Source organism: Manacus candei, unplaced genomic scaffold, assembly GCF_025592945.1.
Source record: "Manacus candei isolate 608988 ecotype Guabito, Panama unplaced genomic scaffold, ASM2559294v1 h1tg000050l, whole genome shotgun sequence".
NCBI classification, from domain to species: Eukaryota; Metazoa; Chordata; class Aves; order Passeriformes; family Pipridae; genus Manacus; species Manacus candei.
In genome coordinates this window covers 6,642,370-6,657,948 of record NW_026138098.1, presented here as the reverse complement: position 1 = coordinate 6,657,948, position 15,579 = coordinate 6,642,370, and the positions used below count along the sequence as shown (strand labels likewise).

The 15,579-nt window shown below is 43.3% G+C and overlaps 1 protein-coding gene across 1 annotated transcript in view; it reads left to right on the top strand.

Moving 5' to 3' along the window:
- The window catches only part of TCERG1L (transcription elongation regulator 1 like), a 60,652-nt gene extending 48,919 nt beyond the window's left edge, over window positions 1-11,733 (top strand). Inside the window, exons 9-13 of the mRNA XM_051801162.1 lie at window positions 937-1,006; window positions 3,444-3,579; window positions 6,530-6,619; window positions 8,666-8,784; window positions 10,844-11,733. Coding sequence (XP_051657122.1) covers window positions 937-1,006; window positions 3,444-3,579; window positions 6,530-6,619; window positions 8,666-8,784; window positions 10,844-11,000 — 572 coding nt within the window. The 3' untranslated portion in view covers window positions 11,001-11,733. The remainder of the gene's footprint in view (window positions 1-936; window positions 1,007-3,443; window positions 3,580-6,529; window positions 6,620-8,665; window positions 8,785-10,843) is intronic.
- Window positions 11,734-15,579: the final 3,846 nt, after the last annotated feature.

Sequence of the window (15,579 nt, the reverse complement as noted above, 5' to 3'; positions counted from 1 at the left end):
GTCTTGGAGTTCTGTTGGGTTTCAGTGAGCTCAGATCTTACCATTTCATTTATTCAAACCTTTTCTCTCCATAACCTCAGTTCGATTTTATATTTACCTTTAATTTATTTTTTCATAGTTTCCTAAAGAGCAAGACAAGTTCATTACCAGGCTAATCCAAAAGGGCTGAAATTGGTGGTTCTGATATTCTCAAGGGAACCCCTTGCAGTTTGATATTTACATTTCTCAACCAATGTGTTTGGGATGGAAGAGTCACAGCACAAACCAAGCACTGGGTGGTTGTGGCTCCTGGTGTTCTGTCCAGTGGAATTTGGATGAAAACTGCAGCTTATGTGGATGACAAGAAAATATTTCAGAAGTAAACGTGTTTTACAACTGAAATTCCAACCTCTGGGTCCTTCAAGGACGTGTGTCCAGGTCAATCCAGGGGAGTGATGTTGCCTTGGGAGTTATTCCCAACATGAGGAGTGTGGAGGTTGTTGGTTTCTCCACAGCCTTGCCACACTGGTGCTTGTATTCCTGGGAAAACGGGGGTGTATTTGCTCATATTTGAAAGAAAAATGGGCTAAAGGGGGAGGTTCTGGGGGAGTTCCCTCTAGTGAATCCCTCAGGCTGCCAGCACGGAAATCATTTTGCAGGAATGTCTTTGCAGCTGCATTTTTAAGGGAAGGGAGGAGGGAGGATCAGGTGAAACAATAACAAGATTGAAACCAATAATGTCATGAATGAAAAATGAGTGATTTTGCTGAATGAATGAAAATGGTCAGTTTATTTCTGTCCCTTTCCTTTGGATGAAGCAATTCTGAGGATCTGATAAAATACGTAGTATATTTTTAAACACTCTGAGCAGCAAAGACAAGGAGTGAAAGCTCAATTGGAGGAATTTGTGTTCCCATTTCTCTGGTTCCAATCTAGTAATGATTTCTCTCTTTTTAGCAGACAAGTGTGTTAGTTCTTGCCCAGGGGATGAAAACGATGATCTCAGCATCAAAACTAAGAGAAATAAGTAAGTTCTAAAGTTTGCTTGTCTGTATGTAATGGTGGGAAGGGAATGTTTGGTGCGAAGGAGGGCAAAGAAAACACAGTTTTTCTGTGTGGATAACTGCACCACTAAATTATAGGAGTCATTCTGTGGGTATCCAGTCCTCATCAGACTCCAGGTCTCTCTGTAACCTCTGTTTCCCATGGACACCATCCATTTTTGTCTGAGTAGCTTTTCCTTTAAAATGGTTAAACAAAAGACTGCAAGGATATTTCAAGTTATTTCAAAGACACTGGATAAAATCTTTGTCTCTGCTGAAGTGAAGCAGTTTTTTCCCCTGGTCTTAGGTTTCCAGGCTCAGAAGTAGCCTGCGGTGTTGCTGTTATTGACCTTTATTACCATTTGTGCTTCAAATTCTCATGAAATAACAATTGAAGAAACAATTTTGAGACATTCAGGCTTCCAAGATCCATGGCCTGTGTCCTTCTGAGCAGGCAGTCATGGAGTGTGATGTGCAGATTGTTGTATGTTTGCTAAATTAAATTTTTTATTGTCTTTTTTTGGCATGAGAAAAAAAATCAGTGTGATTCACAGCATCATTTTCACTTGTGTGAAGGCTGAAGGACAGAGGAGCCTTCCTGGTGTTTGGCTGGGGGAGCAACGGGATGTACTTCCCTCAGTTTTGGCTGGACACAGTTCTTTGTGTGTAGTAGAAATTGGATTGGGCCTTTCATGGGTGATGTCACCAAATGAAATTTGCTACTTTGATATCACACTCATTGTCATTCTGTGAAGGGCACCAGTGTGGTCCCTCTCAGCTCACTGGTGATGCTGCACCGTTTTGGGATGAATGTCAAGTGGAATGCAATTGTTTGCAGGAGGATAATGGGCCAGAGCTCAAGTTACACAATGATCAAATTCCTCTGATTGGAAGTAAACCAAATTGGTCTCTTGTTGAAATTTCAAACTGAGTAATATCCTGTAGTGGTGAAAGTTGTATCAATAGAAAATGCAGTCATGTTTAGTAGGAGGCTAAAAATCAGATCACCTTCCTTGAATTACCCTCACTTGAACCTTGTGATCCTTTAAAGATTCCTGGTCTTTCCAGAAAGAACCTGAATTTGTACTGAACTTAATCATAGAGTCATAGAACAGTTTGGGTTGGAAGGGACCTTAAAGCCCATCCAGTCCCACTCCCTGCCATGGGCAGGGACACCTTCCACTAGCCCAGGTTGCTCCAAGCCCTGTCCAGCCTGGCCTTGGACACTTCCAGAGACAGGGCAGCCACAGCTTCTCTGGGCAACCTGTGCCAGGGCCTCACCACCCTCACAGCCAAGAATTCCTTCCCAGTATCCCATCTAACCCCACCCTCTGGCATTGGGAAGCCATTCCCCTTTGTCCTGTCCCTCCATCCCTTGTCCCAGGTCCCTCTCCAGCTCTCCTGGAGCCCCTTTATGCACTGGAAGGGGCTCTAAGGTCTCCTTGGAGCCTTCTGTTCTCCAGGTGAACACCCCCAACTCTCCCATCCTGTCTCCAGAGCAGAGGGGCTCCAGCCCTTGGAGCATCTCTGTGGTCTCCTCTAGACTTGCCCCAGCAGCTTCACATCCTTGGGGGTCCTTTGGGGATCCCAGGGCTGGATGCTCCAGGAGGGGGTATTTATCCTGTGTGAAGCAGCTCAGCTCCAGTGATGACACTGGTTATGTTGGGCTGCACCTGAGGGGAGCATCACTCTCAGGGTGCTGTGACTTTACAGTTGAAACCTGAAGATCCTGGAGGTCTTTTCCAACTGTAATGATTCTGTGATTCCATGATGAACTGTCCCTCCCGACAGAGAGCCCCGTGGTGCTGCCCACCTGCTTTATCCAGGAATATTGTGGGCAAAGGCACTCAGACAATGTGTGGGATGTGATTTCTCAGGAACACCTATTTATTCCAATCAGATGCAATCTTGGAAAAGGCTACCAGTATAAACACAGACCCTCTGGCAGGGTTTGTGAACTCGGGGTGTTCCTGAATTACTTCCCTTAGGAATGAGCTCCTGGGGTGCACAGGAACATAAAATAAAAGATGAACATTACCTGTCAAGTTCCAGGCCACAAAAATAGAGGGGAAAAAAGAATAAACCAAGATGAGTCTTTTTGGTCCTTCAAAGTCTGTACTCCTTGGCAAGGTTTATTTAAAGCTGTCACTTTGCTGTAGCTGGAATTATCATGTATTGTTTGGCTGCTGAGTCCCTCTGATGTCCCTGATGGACCATCCTTCCTCATAAGGAGCTGCCAGAGGTCCCTCACAGGTCCCCCAAAGCCCAGGGTTTAATAACCAGCTGCAGGCTGGGGGAACTTCTCATCCATCAGCGTCCGCTCCCGGCGGCTCCTAGATCCTCAAGGATGTTCTGGGGAGGATTAAAATCCCCTCCCAGGCTCACAATTGCTGAACTCTTTTCTATCTTACCTTGTTAAAGAACAGAAGATTCCCAAGCTGCTGGCCTGGAGAGGGCTGGAGTGGAGGAGAGGAATGAGGAGACATCTGCCCCCCAGATCACCCCTCCCCTGGAGGAGCGAATCACCCACTTCCGAGACATGCTGCTGGAGAGGGGGGTAAGGAACTGCTCCATTCCTGACATCCCATCTCTCAACCAGGGCATCAGCCAGGGTGATGCAGGAGTCATTTCATGACTATGGCTCAGCAGCCAAGTGGAGAATTGGTGAGAGGGAGTCCATGACCATGTTGGTTTGGGACACTTTCTGTGCCTTTTCTCCCGGTGCCAAACACTGCCATGCAGAACTGAAGCCCTTCCCAAAGAAATTCCTGGAGACAGACCCACGGATAACCAGGGGCAGCAGCTCTTCCAGCACAGAGCAGTGGCTCAGCAGATCATGGGGACTGTGGCCATGCCCCATCCCAAAGAGCAAATGATGTGTCTTGTACATCACCTGGAAGGCTTGTCCTGGAAAGGGCTTTGCTTTTTTTAGTGTTCATCACCACAAATTCCAGTGATTCCAGCAGACTGAAGCCAAGTTCACTTACTGGCCATCCAAAATGATAGAATCATGGAATTACAGACTGGTTTGGGTGGGAAGAGAACATACAGGTCATCCAGTCCCACCCCTGCCATGAACAGGGACACCTTCTACTATCCCAGGTTTCTCCAAGCCCTGTCCAACCTGGCCTTGGACACTTCCAGGGATGGGGCAGCCACAGCTTCTGTGGGCAACCTGTGCCAGGGCCTCACCACCATCCCAGCCCAGAATTCCTTCCCAATATCCCATCTAACCCACTCTCTGGCAGTGGGAAACCATCAATGCTTATCCAGATCCCTAGAAAAGGATGTTCTGGAGATGTTCCAGCTGAGGCTGAGCTGCGGGAACATGGGATGCTCAGGGATGAACAGGGACAAGGAGGGTTTATAATGAGCAGCGTGTGCAGTTTTTCTCCCTCCCTCTAACTCTCTGCAATCTGTGTTCTCTAAAGATAACTCAGTATGTGTTCTATAAAGATAATGTCATTTCTGTAACAAAATAAAACCCAAGGTGTCTGTTGTTAGGCAGTAAAGCCTATAAAATTTATCCCTGGTAATCAGCAGCTTTAAAGGTGCATAATTAGAACTTCAGCAGCTCAGCAGTAAATTATCTCCACGCCAGCCCTGCTTTATTAATGCATTTTGTTATTTATGCATAAAAATACAGAAGGGCCATAAATGAACCCTGGTTGAGACTTCTGTTGGCACAGTTTAAGTTGGGGGTTAATAAGTCAATATTTGGAAGTATTAGGGATGTTCTAAGGAATAGGATCCTCAAGTGTTTCTGTGTAAGAGTCAGATTTGCTCATAAAACTAAGAAATTTGGGAATTTTACTGTTTTGCTTTGCTATGATTTAAAAATGTGGAGATAAGGGGGGATTTGGCTTTTGCCCTGAGCGATTTTTAAATGTCCAGATGAGCCCTGGGTCAGCACCAGCTGCTTGGCATCACTTGAGACACAGGGAGGGCATTAGTGCTGCTTTAATCTGATTATTTAATGACCATCTCCTGCCATTTTCTCCTCATGTTGTTGTTTCTCAAGGAATTACTTGATGGCATTACAAAGAGCTGAACCAGATGGAGTTTGCCAGGGTAGTTCTGCATCTTCCTACGTAAATTATGTCAACAGAAGAATATTTATTGTAACATTTCAAAAATAGATGGAATTTTTGGTGCTGCTCCAAGACAAAGGCGCTATTTATTCTGAAGTCTGGGGCAAGTTTTTCTGTGTAAAAAGTGTAATCCCTGATACACTCTTCGAAGTTTAAAAGTTTACACAAAATCCTGAGAAAATTTAAGCTGCTTTCTGGCTCCTTCCCAGCCGCAGCCTCAAAATATCCGTGTTCTACAGCATTCCTAGGAAAGTCTTCTCCTTGCTGGGATTCTGGCAGCAAAACAAGGCTTTTCAAAGGATTTCACGTGGTACTTTTTCCTCAAGATTTTACCTTCCTAATACTGGAGAGAAAGGGGGTGTTGGGCTTTCCTAAACTCCACCTTCCCATCTCAAAGTCTGAGCTTAACTGGCTTTGAGTTTGAAGTGGATTTTGTGCTGGTAACAAAGCCAATGTCCAAGAGAGTATAAAAGACACCCTGAAAAGGGGATTTCTGCTGCTGAGCCTTTTGAAGGGGGAACCCCCAAACCTCAGGGCATGGTAGGTACAGGGAGGGGACATCAGGAAAGGAGATGTTGGGAGGAGATGGCCTTGAATCCCCAAAAGGAGCTTGAACTTTGAATATTCCAATCTCTGACCACTCTTAAGAGGAAAATAAGTCCGTTTAAACCCATTTTGCTTCATCAAACCTTTCCTGTTCGAGTGTTAATTACTTTATTTAATTATACTTCACATACCTAATTTTGTTAAAAGAGTTTACTCTGTTTTGTAATTAGATGGAGTGATTAGAATATTTTATGTTCCTCCAGATTGTTCTGTAGCAAGTAATTCCCAGTGATGTTCTGTAGCAAATAATTCCCGAGGTCCTGAAATAGTGGAAGGTGTCCCTGCCCATGGCAGTGGGTGGAACTGGCTGAGCTTTAAGGTCCCTTCCAACCCAAACCATTCCATGATTCCACGACTTTGTGAAGATGGAAGAACCTCTGTGGGATGTGATCTCCTCATCTCCTGTAGCTGCAGGGATGTGGTGCTTTGAAGATGTTCACTGGTGGTTCCTCAGTCTGTGCCTCAGTTGGGTCATAATTTCAGCTTTGGAATTAAAGCTAATTCCTTTGATGGAATTGATTTTTCTGTTGCTCAAACAGGATCATAAAATGGAATTTTCCTTTCTGCTACAGATTTTTTCCACCAAAAATGTGGAAGGAACATCTCCCAGCTCCTCACTGAGATATCCTACAGAAAGTCAATGGTGTGGGGGTGACCAGAGCACTGCCAAAATCATTAAAATTCCCCTTCCAGCCGCTCTGACATGTCCTCCCGAGGGCTCATTAGCTCCTCTTTGGCTTTACCTTGGAACATTTGCTTCTTCCACATACTATTAAGATTCCTTAGTGCAACTCTTGGTGTGCTTTGCAGGTTTCAGCATTTTCTACATGGGAGAAGGAATTACACAAAATAGTGTTTGACCCCCGGTACCTCCTGCTGAACTCAGAGGAGCGGAAGCAGGTGAGTGTTTCCCTGGCCTGGCTCCTGATTGGCCTCAAACATCACCCAAATTAACCGGGATACCAGAGGAATTACCTTGGGAGGGTAAAAATTGCATAAAATTAATATTTCTTCGTGGAAACTCCTGGTTTAGGCTCAGCTCACTGGGATATGATGCTCCTCATCCCAGGCATAGATTGGGATTGTTGAGGTGTCCTACGCAGGGCCTAGAATTGGACTTGGATGATCCTTGTGGGTCCCTTCCAACTTAGGATATTCCATGTTTTAAAGTGTTGTCTCCTTGGAGAAGGAAGTGGTACAGGGAGGTTTGAACACGAGGCAAGCTCTGGTCTCTTGGGTTGTAGGAACAACTCCTGAGCCTGGGAAACTGGGCTGGAAGGAAGGAAATGGCCATAAGGCAACGTTCCTACCCTGAATTATTTAAATATTGAAGGGAGACTGCTTCGTTTTTATTTTTTAGTACATTTTCTAGGAGTTTGGCAGGATTTACTGCTGGATTTGCAAATAACTGGGCACAGCCCTGTGTTGTGCTGGTGCCTGTTAGAAGGGTTGGGTTTTCCTGGTGATGCAAAGGGACGTGGATGTTTAGCTTACTTGATAATTTGGGTGTTATTTATCACAAGGGATCCAAAAGTCTGCAGGTTAGTCTAAAAAATTTAGGAGAGATGCAAGGATGTTGCAGAGAAGGTGGGGACTTCTGTCCTGTAGTTATTGCTCTTCCTTAGAAGTCTTTTATCATCCTGGAAAAGGAAGAATTTTGAATATGGAACTGTCCATTTTTTAAATGAACACGATGGAAAAATGGACTTATTCCTATTCCATATTGTCCCCTGGTTCTCCAGAGAGCTTCCTGTAGATATTTACTGAGGGACTGGGCACATCCATCTTCATTTACTGACTTGATGACTGTGACCTCAAGAGCAACTGTTGCAGGCTTTGGGAATGATGGAAATTCAGTGAGAGGGGGAAAAGTGGCTCAAAATGAAAGGGAGGAGGGAGGGAAGGAGAGAATAATGGAGAGAGGAGGTAAAGGGATGAAGGAAGGAAAGGAGAGCAAAACCAGTGTTACCTGTTAGTTCTGTTTTTTCCATCTTTACTGAACTTACTCAATTGCATTTAGATTTCCTTGAGGTTCTTTTTAGTAATTCTTTCATGGCCATCTTTTAATATTTACTTTTCCAGTGCTACTCCTTCCCTTTTCCACATTCCTCCTAAATCCCACCTGTAGTTTGGTTACTTCAGCTTTCCTGGGGTGTAGATTTGCACCTGAGCATCCTCGTGCTGGGGAGGGAGCTTGTGGTGGTGTCATGGATTTCGTGTTTAATGTGTGTCATTTGTGGTGAGAAGGATGTTGACCATGGAAAACTCAGGGAATTCTGAGGAGCAGCTCCTTTGGTTGAACAGCTTAGTGTGTTACAGTGTTTACAGCATGAAACCAGCCAGGGTTTGGGGATTAAAAATGGGATTAAAGTACTTGGCAGAATTTTGTAACATAGTGAGCTCCTTAAGTCCCTTTCAAGACACCAAAAGTCCTGATGTGTGTCCTGCCACCTGCTTTGCTGCCAAATACTATTAGAGGAAGGTTGTTGCTCATTCCAAAGACATTAAAGCTTTTGGGTGCATGAGGATCATGTGTAAACTCTTGGTGTTTGGAAGATCTTCAGGGTTTTTTTGGGATAACGTACAGAATTGCTGTTTGGTATTATAGACATTTTCAGGAATTCCATCCAGCTGGGAATGATGCAAGACTCAAACTAAAGGCCTGCAGGCAGTTGGACAGCAGACAAAACTAATGCTGGAGGCATGAAAATGCAAGCAAGGCACTGGAGTGGGGAGATTTTGATTTATGTTGCACTGGATGGAGATGTTATCTCTCCAAATTGTGCCTTTTCCCAGCTCCTTCCTTTGTGGGAATGCACAGTCAGTGCTGCAGGAACCTCAGGCAGATAAGAACTGCAGTCCCTGGACTTGGCAGCTCTTGGGCCAGGCCCCAACACCACAAAGGCTTCGTTAATAACTCTGTGTCTTCTTCCCTTTCTTGGCAAGATCTTTGAGCAGTTTGTCAAGACCCGGATCAGAGAGGAGTACAAAGAGAAGAAAAACAAACTGTTGCTGGCCAAAGAAGAATTCAAAAAGCTTCTTGAAGAATCCAAGTTGTCACCAAGGTGGGCATTGCCTTAGGAAGGTGTTACGACCCGCCCCAGGAAAAGGGGAGGGGGGTAACTCAGGTTTTTATCAATAATTCCCTTGGGGTGGATTAAAGTGAAACGACACTAAATAATCGGTGTCTGAAAACAAAGTTTATTTTAACAATTCTGTATCAAAAAGTATGCTAGCATTTTGGGTGTTGTCATAAAACAATGCAACATAGAGATAACTTTTTGGGAGGGAGAAGCTGTTTAGGGGAGAGGAAAAACAGGATGAGAGTAAGGGAAAAGAGAAGCTGAGAGTGCAAAGCAATGGACATAGTCACTACCCACCGGATCCAGCGATGCTAGAGAGTGATGGTCTTGACTCGCAGGTGGTGGGGGAGAAGGAGAACCCAAATTCCCAAAGTCACCAGTCAGTTTATATACCCTCAGCATGCTTTTGCACCTCCCTGGGATGAGGAGTTGTTTGCCTTTTTAGGGCTTAGCACTGCCCATCTGAGGTATCTTCTTGCCGTTTTAGAGCTTAGCACTGGAGGGATGGGCCCAACTACCCATCTGAGGTATCTCCTTGCCTTTTTAGGGCAAAAGTCAAAGCCTGCAAACTCCTGGAATGCATAAATCATTAACCATTTCAGTTTCTGACAGAAGGCTTGGAGAGATAAGATTTCTCATTTAGGCTGAGCTTATCAGCCCAGAGTGCTGGAACACTGAGCTTAACTCTTCATAACAAGCTCTTCCAATGCTGTGCTGATGTTTCTTCCCTAATATTTTATTACATTTCCTTAAATTGCTGGGAGAGGGAACGTTCCTTCTCTCTCCCTCTCATTCAGTATGTGTAATATTTTGCATAACATACGTATTTTATATTTATGTATATGCTTTGATTGTAGAACACACACATACATATTAATCACATAAAATCAGTCCCTGAATGTTAAATCTCATTTATATTACACATACAGGTGGAACTAGTCATAAACTGTATTTAGGTTTGGTTTTTGATGGAAGAGAAATATGATTTAACAAATTTGCTGTTAATGCTATGTCATTAAATTAGTGCAAAGTGTCCCTACCCATGGCAAGGGGTTGGAACAAGATGATCTCTAAGGTCTCTCCCAACCCAAACCATTGTTTAATTCTATGAGTAATTTAAAATAAAGTGCCCAATGTGTAATTTGTTTTTTTACATTGTTTTTCAAGTGATGGATCCAAAACCTAGCAAATGTATAGCAAATGCAGTGCTTAGGGCAGTGCTTTCTTATTTGTAAATGATATGAAAATGAGTGTTTATATATTATAAATTTATAGTTGGAAGCAGTAAATTAATGTTTTCTCTACTAAAATATGCGAGTATTTAATTATACAGCACAACCTGCCAAGACATGTAGATACAAACAGCACGTGGGGCTGCATGGAGATAGAAATAATAATTATTATTATTATAAGAAGGATTTTGCAACAAAACTGGGAATATTCTGAGGGTAATGTAGCACTTAAAAGCTGGTTCCAGCAATGATATTTCCAGCCTGCAAGGGAAAAACTGTCCTGGCCTACAGGACAGGGAACATTTAGCCTGTGAATGGTTTTGACACAGCAGGAAGGACGCTCGTTTCCCTGCAATAGTCTCTGGCTTGGTTTAGGTACACAATGAGATAAATAAAACACAAATCTTTCCTATAAAAAGAAAACATCACGTTGGGAGTGCAGCCTGAAAGGAAATTAAGGGAGAAAATGCTGCTAGGAGAGTGTAATGTAAAATATCCAGTATAAGATAAAAAATCCCCTGTCACTGGTTTGTGAATGACATGGTAGTGATTCAGCAATGTCCATAGTGCCAACTATCACCCCATTTTTCCATAAAAAGTGGACCTTAGCCATTGCAGGGAGGTCTGTGCGTCCAGAGGTTCAGTGGTTCTGGCATTGTCCTGCTTTCCCTCACCATTATATATTCCTGTCAGATATTCCCAGAACACCCCTCATTTTTGGTGGCTGTGTGAACAACTGAGATCCAGGTCAAAGAGCCTGAGAGTGGCTTGGCCAAGTCCCAGCTCTAAAATGTCTCTGTTTCCTGCAGGACGACATTTAAGGAATTTGCAGAGAAACACGGCCGAGACCAGCGGTTCCGCCTCGTCCAGAAGAAGAAGGACCAGGAGCATTTTTTCAATCAGTTCATACTTATTCTTAAAAAGAGGGACAAAGAAAACAGGATAAGGCTACGGAAAATGAGATAAGAACTCCTGAAACTGGCAATAAAGACACGAGTGAGCTGAGGCTGTGACTGCGGGGAGGAACTTGAAGGAGAAGGAGTTCAGGGTTCAATGTTCAACAGCACGACAGCGAGTGGGTTTCCCAGGGAAAAACTTGCTCTAAACGGAGTTTCTTGACTATCTCTGGGATTTGTGAAGGCTGTTCTGCAGGAATCTAAAGGATATTTTGTTCTCAAAGAATTAATGTTTCATATTGAAGCTCTCTTTTGTACAACATCCAGAGTTTGATGCATTTCTAATTGCCATGATATGTCAATCCCTTAATTGTTTTAATTATGCAAATTACTTGTAATATACACAAATTATGAATCCAGTGCAGGTTTATAATTAAGCAGAAGCAGATGCCATCCATAACCATCCCAAGGTATTTTCATCATTTAGGGGAATTATCTCAAGCGACCTTTTGGCAACTTTCTGCATTCCAGTGTGTGGGGGTCTGGTGGTCACAGGAATCCATTCCCCGCTGCTCATATGTCTCTGTCCAGTCCTCTGAGTAGTAGTAATCAGATATTAATTGTTAATATTGGTGAAGAGTGTGAAAATCTTGGCATATGTCCCATAGGAAAACTCTCTCAGAACTTCCCACCCCCCGTGACCGGTGCTCCAGGCGGGTGAGAGAGACACTTCTCCCTCAACGTCCCCAAACCCAAGTTTTGTAAAGCCATCCCAGTCTGGGTTCTGTTACTGTCTGTGAAAAGTCTGCATGAGATTTTTCTCATCATATTTGTATAAATAAATATTTAACTTTTTTAATTAATAAGTATGTTAAGCCAATTTTTAGAGGGGTTTAAGTTTCAGGACTGTTTTAATAGTTTCTTTGCCAGAGCTCAAGGAGTGTTTGGTGGGATTGTTGGGGCTGTGCGGAGCCAGAAACTGGGCTGGATGATCCTTGTGGGTCCCTTCCAACTCAGGATATTCTGTGTTTCTATGAAATAATGGGTAAAATGTTGTGGTTTTCACTGGAGAGATGGAAAACCGGAGGAGTGGGAGGAGCCTCACTCATGATTCATGTGCAAATTCCATTGGGATCCATCAGAGTTCTGAGGACATTGGGAGCAAAAGTGTCACTCTGGCTACACAGATAGGATTCATGGCTGGATTAAACCAGCACAGCCCTGCTGGACATCAGGGTATCTCTGCCTTTGTGCTGCTTCAAAGACACTCTCTCTATGATCATCACTTTCTTCTCAGTTGACCCAATCCATAGATTTTTGCTTGCTTGAAGTGAGGGGGATATTTTCTCCAGCTAAAAGGAATTATTCTTTACGTGTGTGCTACATATTTTTATAATTAAGGAGATACGAGGTATTTTCTAATGCCTTGGAAAATTGAACTCTGAATAATTCAAGGAGTGCCAGGACAAGGGGGAATGGCTTCCCACTGCCAGGGGGCAGGGTTAGGCAGGATATTGAGAAGAAATGTTTGTCCAGGTCCTGATTTCCTCGCTTCCCGTTGGAGTCTCCAATTGTTCTGTGTTTTCCTTCGCTTGCTCCATGATTTCCCATCTGTGGTGGATCTTCTGCATGTTCTTCTGCCCAGGTAAGTGCCTGGGGGGGGGGTTGGATATCTGCTCTTTTTCAATTTTGGAGTTGGAAAAGTTTGGAGTTTTTAGTGGTTCTGATGGTCTCCAGTTCAACCAACGGCCCTGAAACCCCCCCAGGACACATGGAGCAGATTTGCCTATAGTTGGTTGGATCCTTGGGAAGGAGAATGAACTGGAGCTGAGCATAGGATGCATTTCCAGAGGGAGCTCTGCTTTTGGCTTCCCTATGAACAAGACACTAGAAATTAAGGATGTTGTAATTCGAACTAAATTAAGGTGGAAGGGGCTGCCAGAGGCTGGAGCTTGTTGTGTTTTGGCTTCACATGCCAATAAAATCCTAATAATCACTTTGTTTGAATAACTCTGTTTGAAGAGCAATTTGTGTGTTTGCATCCTTAGCAGGATTATGTTTGGCTGAAAACAAGATACATAGGAGGAAAAATCAAAGGTGAAAATGTTGATTTTTTCTCTTTAGGAAAAGTGCAAAATACTCAGTAAATAAATTCTGAACAGTGTGGGAAATATGAAGATACACAAAGGATGGTTGTTGGGAGGTTTGGATGAGTTTTGGATGGGTTTTTTTCTCTGCTTTTTGGCCTCCTAACAAGGCTACAGATTTTTGGGTGAATGTTTAGTAGTTCAGCAACAGTTAAAGCCATTTTGTTTCTCTCTCCTAAATACTTTGTGACTCTGCTTGTTTTAAACTTCTCCATATTTTGATTTCTTCGCCTGTGTTTACTTTGGTAAATATTCCTTTCATCCCATTCCCCTGGGAGCAGGTTTTTGTATTGCTGTGATCATTGTTGGGAGAGCTAATCTCGAGCCTAAATGAAGAGAAGTCAGAGCAATGAAAACAAATGATGGCAACGTTCCCAGGAGACTCAGAATTGACTTTTCTGGATTCACAACGAGATGCTTTGGGTTTGCTTCTGTGAGCAATTCAACTCAATTTATCCCTCCAAGCACCAATGAAATCTCCATATATTGTATTTCTCCAGCCCTGGTGGAGACACCCAGAATTGGTGTCTCTCCACTTGCTTTTCCTGATGAATTCACCCCTGGCAGGTTTGCTCGTGTTGTACCCTGAGAGATTGTCATGGTTTTCTTCCATCTCCTTGTCTTGAGGTTGTTGTTTTTAAAGCCTTTGGGAAGGAAAACAGGACAGCAACTGGAAATGCAGAAACAATGGTTTCTCTTGGACAGGGAACTGAGTTTCACCCCTTTCAACAGAGGGGCATCTGGAGATGACTTGGAGTAATTTGCTTTTGAAGAGATTGTGAGACGTTCCTCTAAAATGGTAAACTGGCCACTTGGTGTAGCCCTAGAAATGCTTTAGGGTTTGTCAAACTTGCTGTAAATTGGACTTTATTTTCCTCAGGCATCCTGTACTGGACATGAGGGGGGAGCTCACAACTCATTCCTGATCCACTGTATTTCTATACTTGGGTGCTGACCAGGTTTAGCTTTGGGCAGAAAAATTAAGGATATTTTTTGTTGGTTTTTATAAACTACAGTCAGAGACCTGGTCCTGTCCTCTCATCTTCCCTGCAGACCACTAACCATCCTCTTTTCTCTCTTCCTGTTAACAGAACTGCATAATTTGCCAATATTTAAATTAGAATGATTTTCAATATAAATATCACAAAGTCTTCTGTTGATTATTTTTGAGTTACTGTCTGGTAAAAAAAAAGGTACTGATAAAAAAAGGGCAAAAAAATCTTTGCCAATTCCCTGAACACTCTCTGAACACCTCCCCTTCTTTTGACCTTGTTATTTATCTGTAGAGAAAAAAAAAAAAATTCTGTTCTTGGGAGTTCTTGTTCTTGCCTGAGATGCAGATTTCAGGCAGCTTTTCAGTGGAATTGGAGTCTCCAGTTCTACTGCACATAGGAGTTTCTGAGCTATAAGGACTGGTGCAAGCATTTCTAAATTAATTTTTTCACATTTACCTGTTGGAGTCAATTCTGCTTTGGCCATCCTTGGTTTTGAACCAACGAAACCAGACAAAATGCCCAGAGCAGCTGTCACTGTCCCATCCCTGGAAGTGTCCAGGGCCAGGTTGGAGCAACCTGGTCTAGTGGAAGGTGTCCCTGCCCATGGCAGGGCGTGGGACTGGATGAGCTTTGAGGTCCCTTCCAACCAAACCAGTCTGGTATTCTTAGATCAGGCTTTACCCAATGAAACAAAATGTCATTTTATTATATTTCCCCTTTTTTCTACTTTGAAGAGAAAACCTTTCCCCGGAATCACAGGAAAGCAGTGCTTCTGTTTGGAACAGAAACTGAAAAACAAGAATATATTTAACTTTAAAGAGCATTTTTAATAAAGACCTTCTCCTTCTGAGAAGGCTGTGATTTTAAGCACGGGAGGCTGAGACTTTCAAGGCTCGTGTTTTGTTTGTATTAAAAATAATTTTTCCGTCAGATGTGATGTTTTTCCTCCTCAAAGAATAAAATATTGATTTAATAATTCAAACCCAGTAAACTTGAGGTTGATCTGTCTGGATCTTCCACACAGATCTTACAAATTACCACTGTATGTTTTTATTTTTAAACAAAAGCTGCTCATGTGTTCTCAAAAATATCCAGAGTAGCTGTGATGTTCCAAAATCAGGGGAAATCCTCTTCCTTGTAGCACCTGATGGTGATTTCAGAGTGAGGAGAGCTCAGAGTGGGGGAACAGGGACAAAGACATGGAGGGAGCTGTGCCAAAACTTGCCTATGGTTAAAGGAAATAAGTCTGGGTGTTTTGTGGTGGAGCCCCATCCCTGGAGGGGTTTAAAAGTCATGTGGATGTGGCACTTGGGGACATGGGTCAGTGGTGGCCTTGGCAGTGCTGGGAATGGTTGTGCTCGTTCTCAGAGGACTTTTCCAGCCTCAGGTATCTGTGATTCTGTGATTCTAAGCAGATATTACTCTCAGCCCTGGCAATCTCCATGTACTGTTCCAGCCTCAAAGCAGGTGCTTAAAAGGGATGCTGTAACTTTTTTCCCTTGGGATA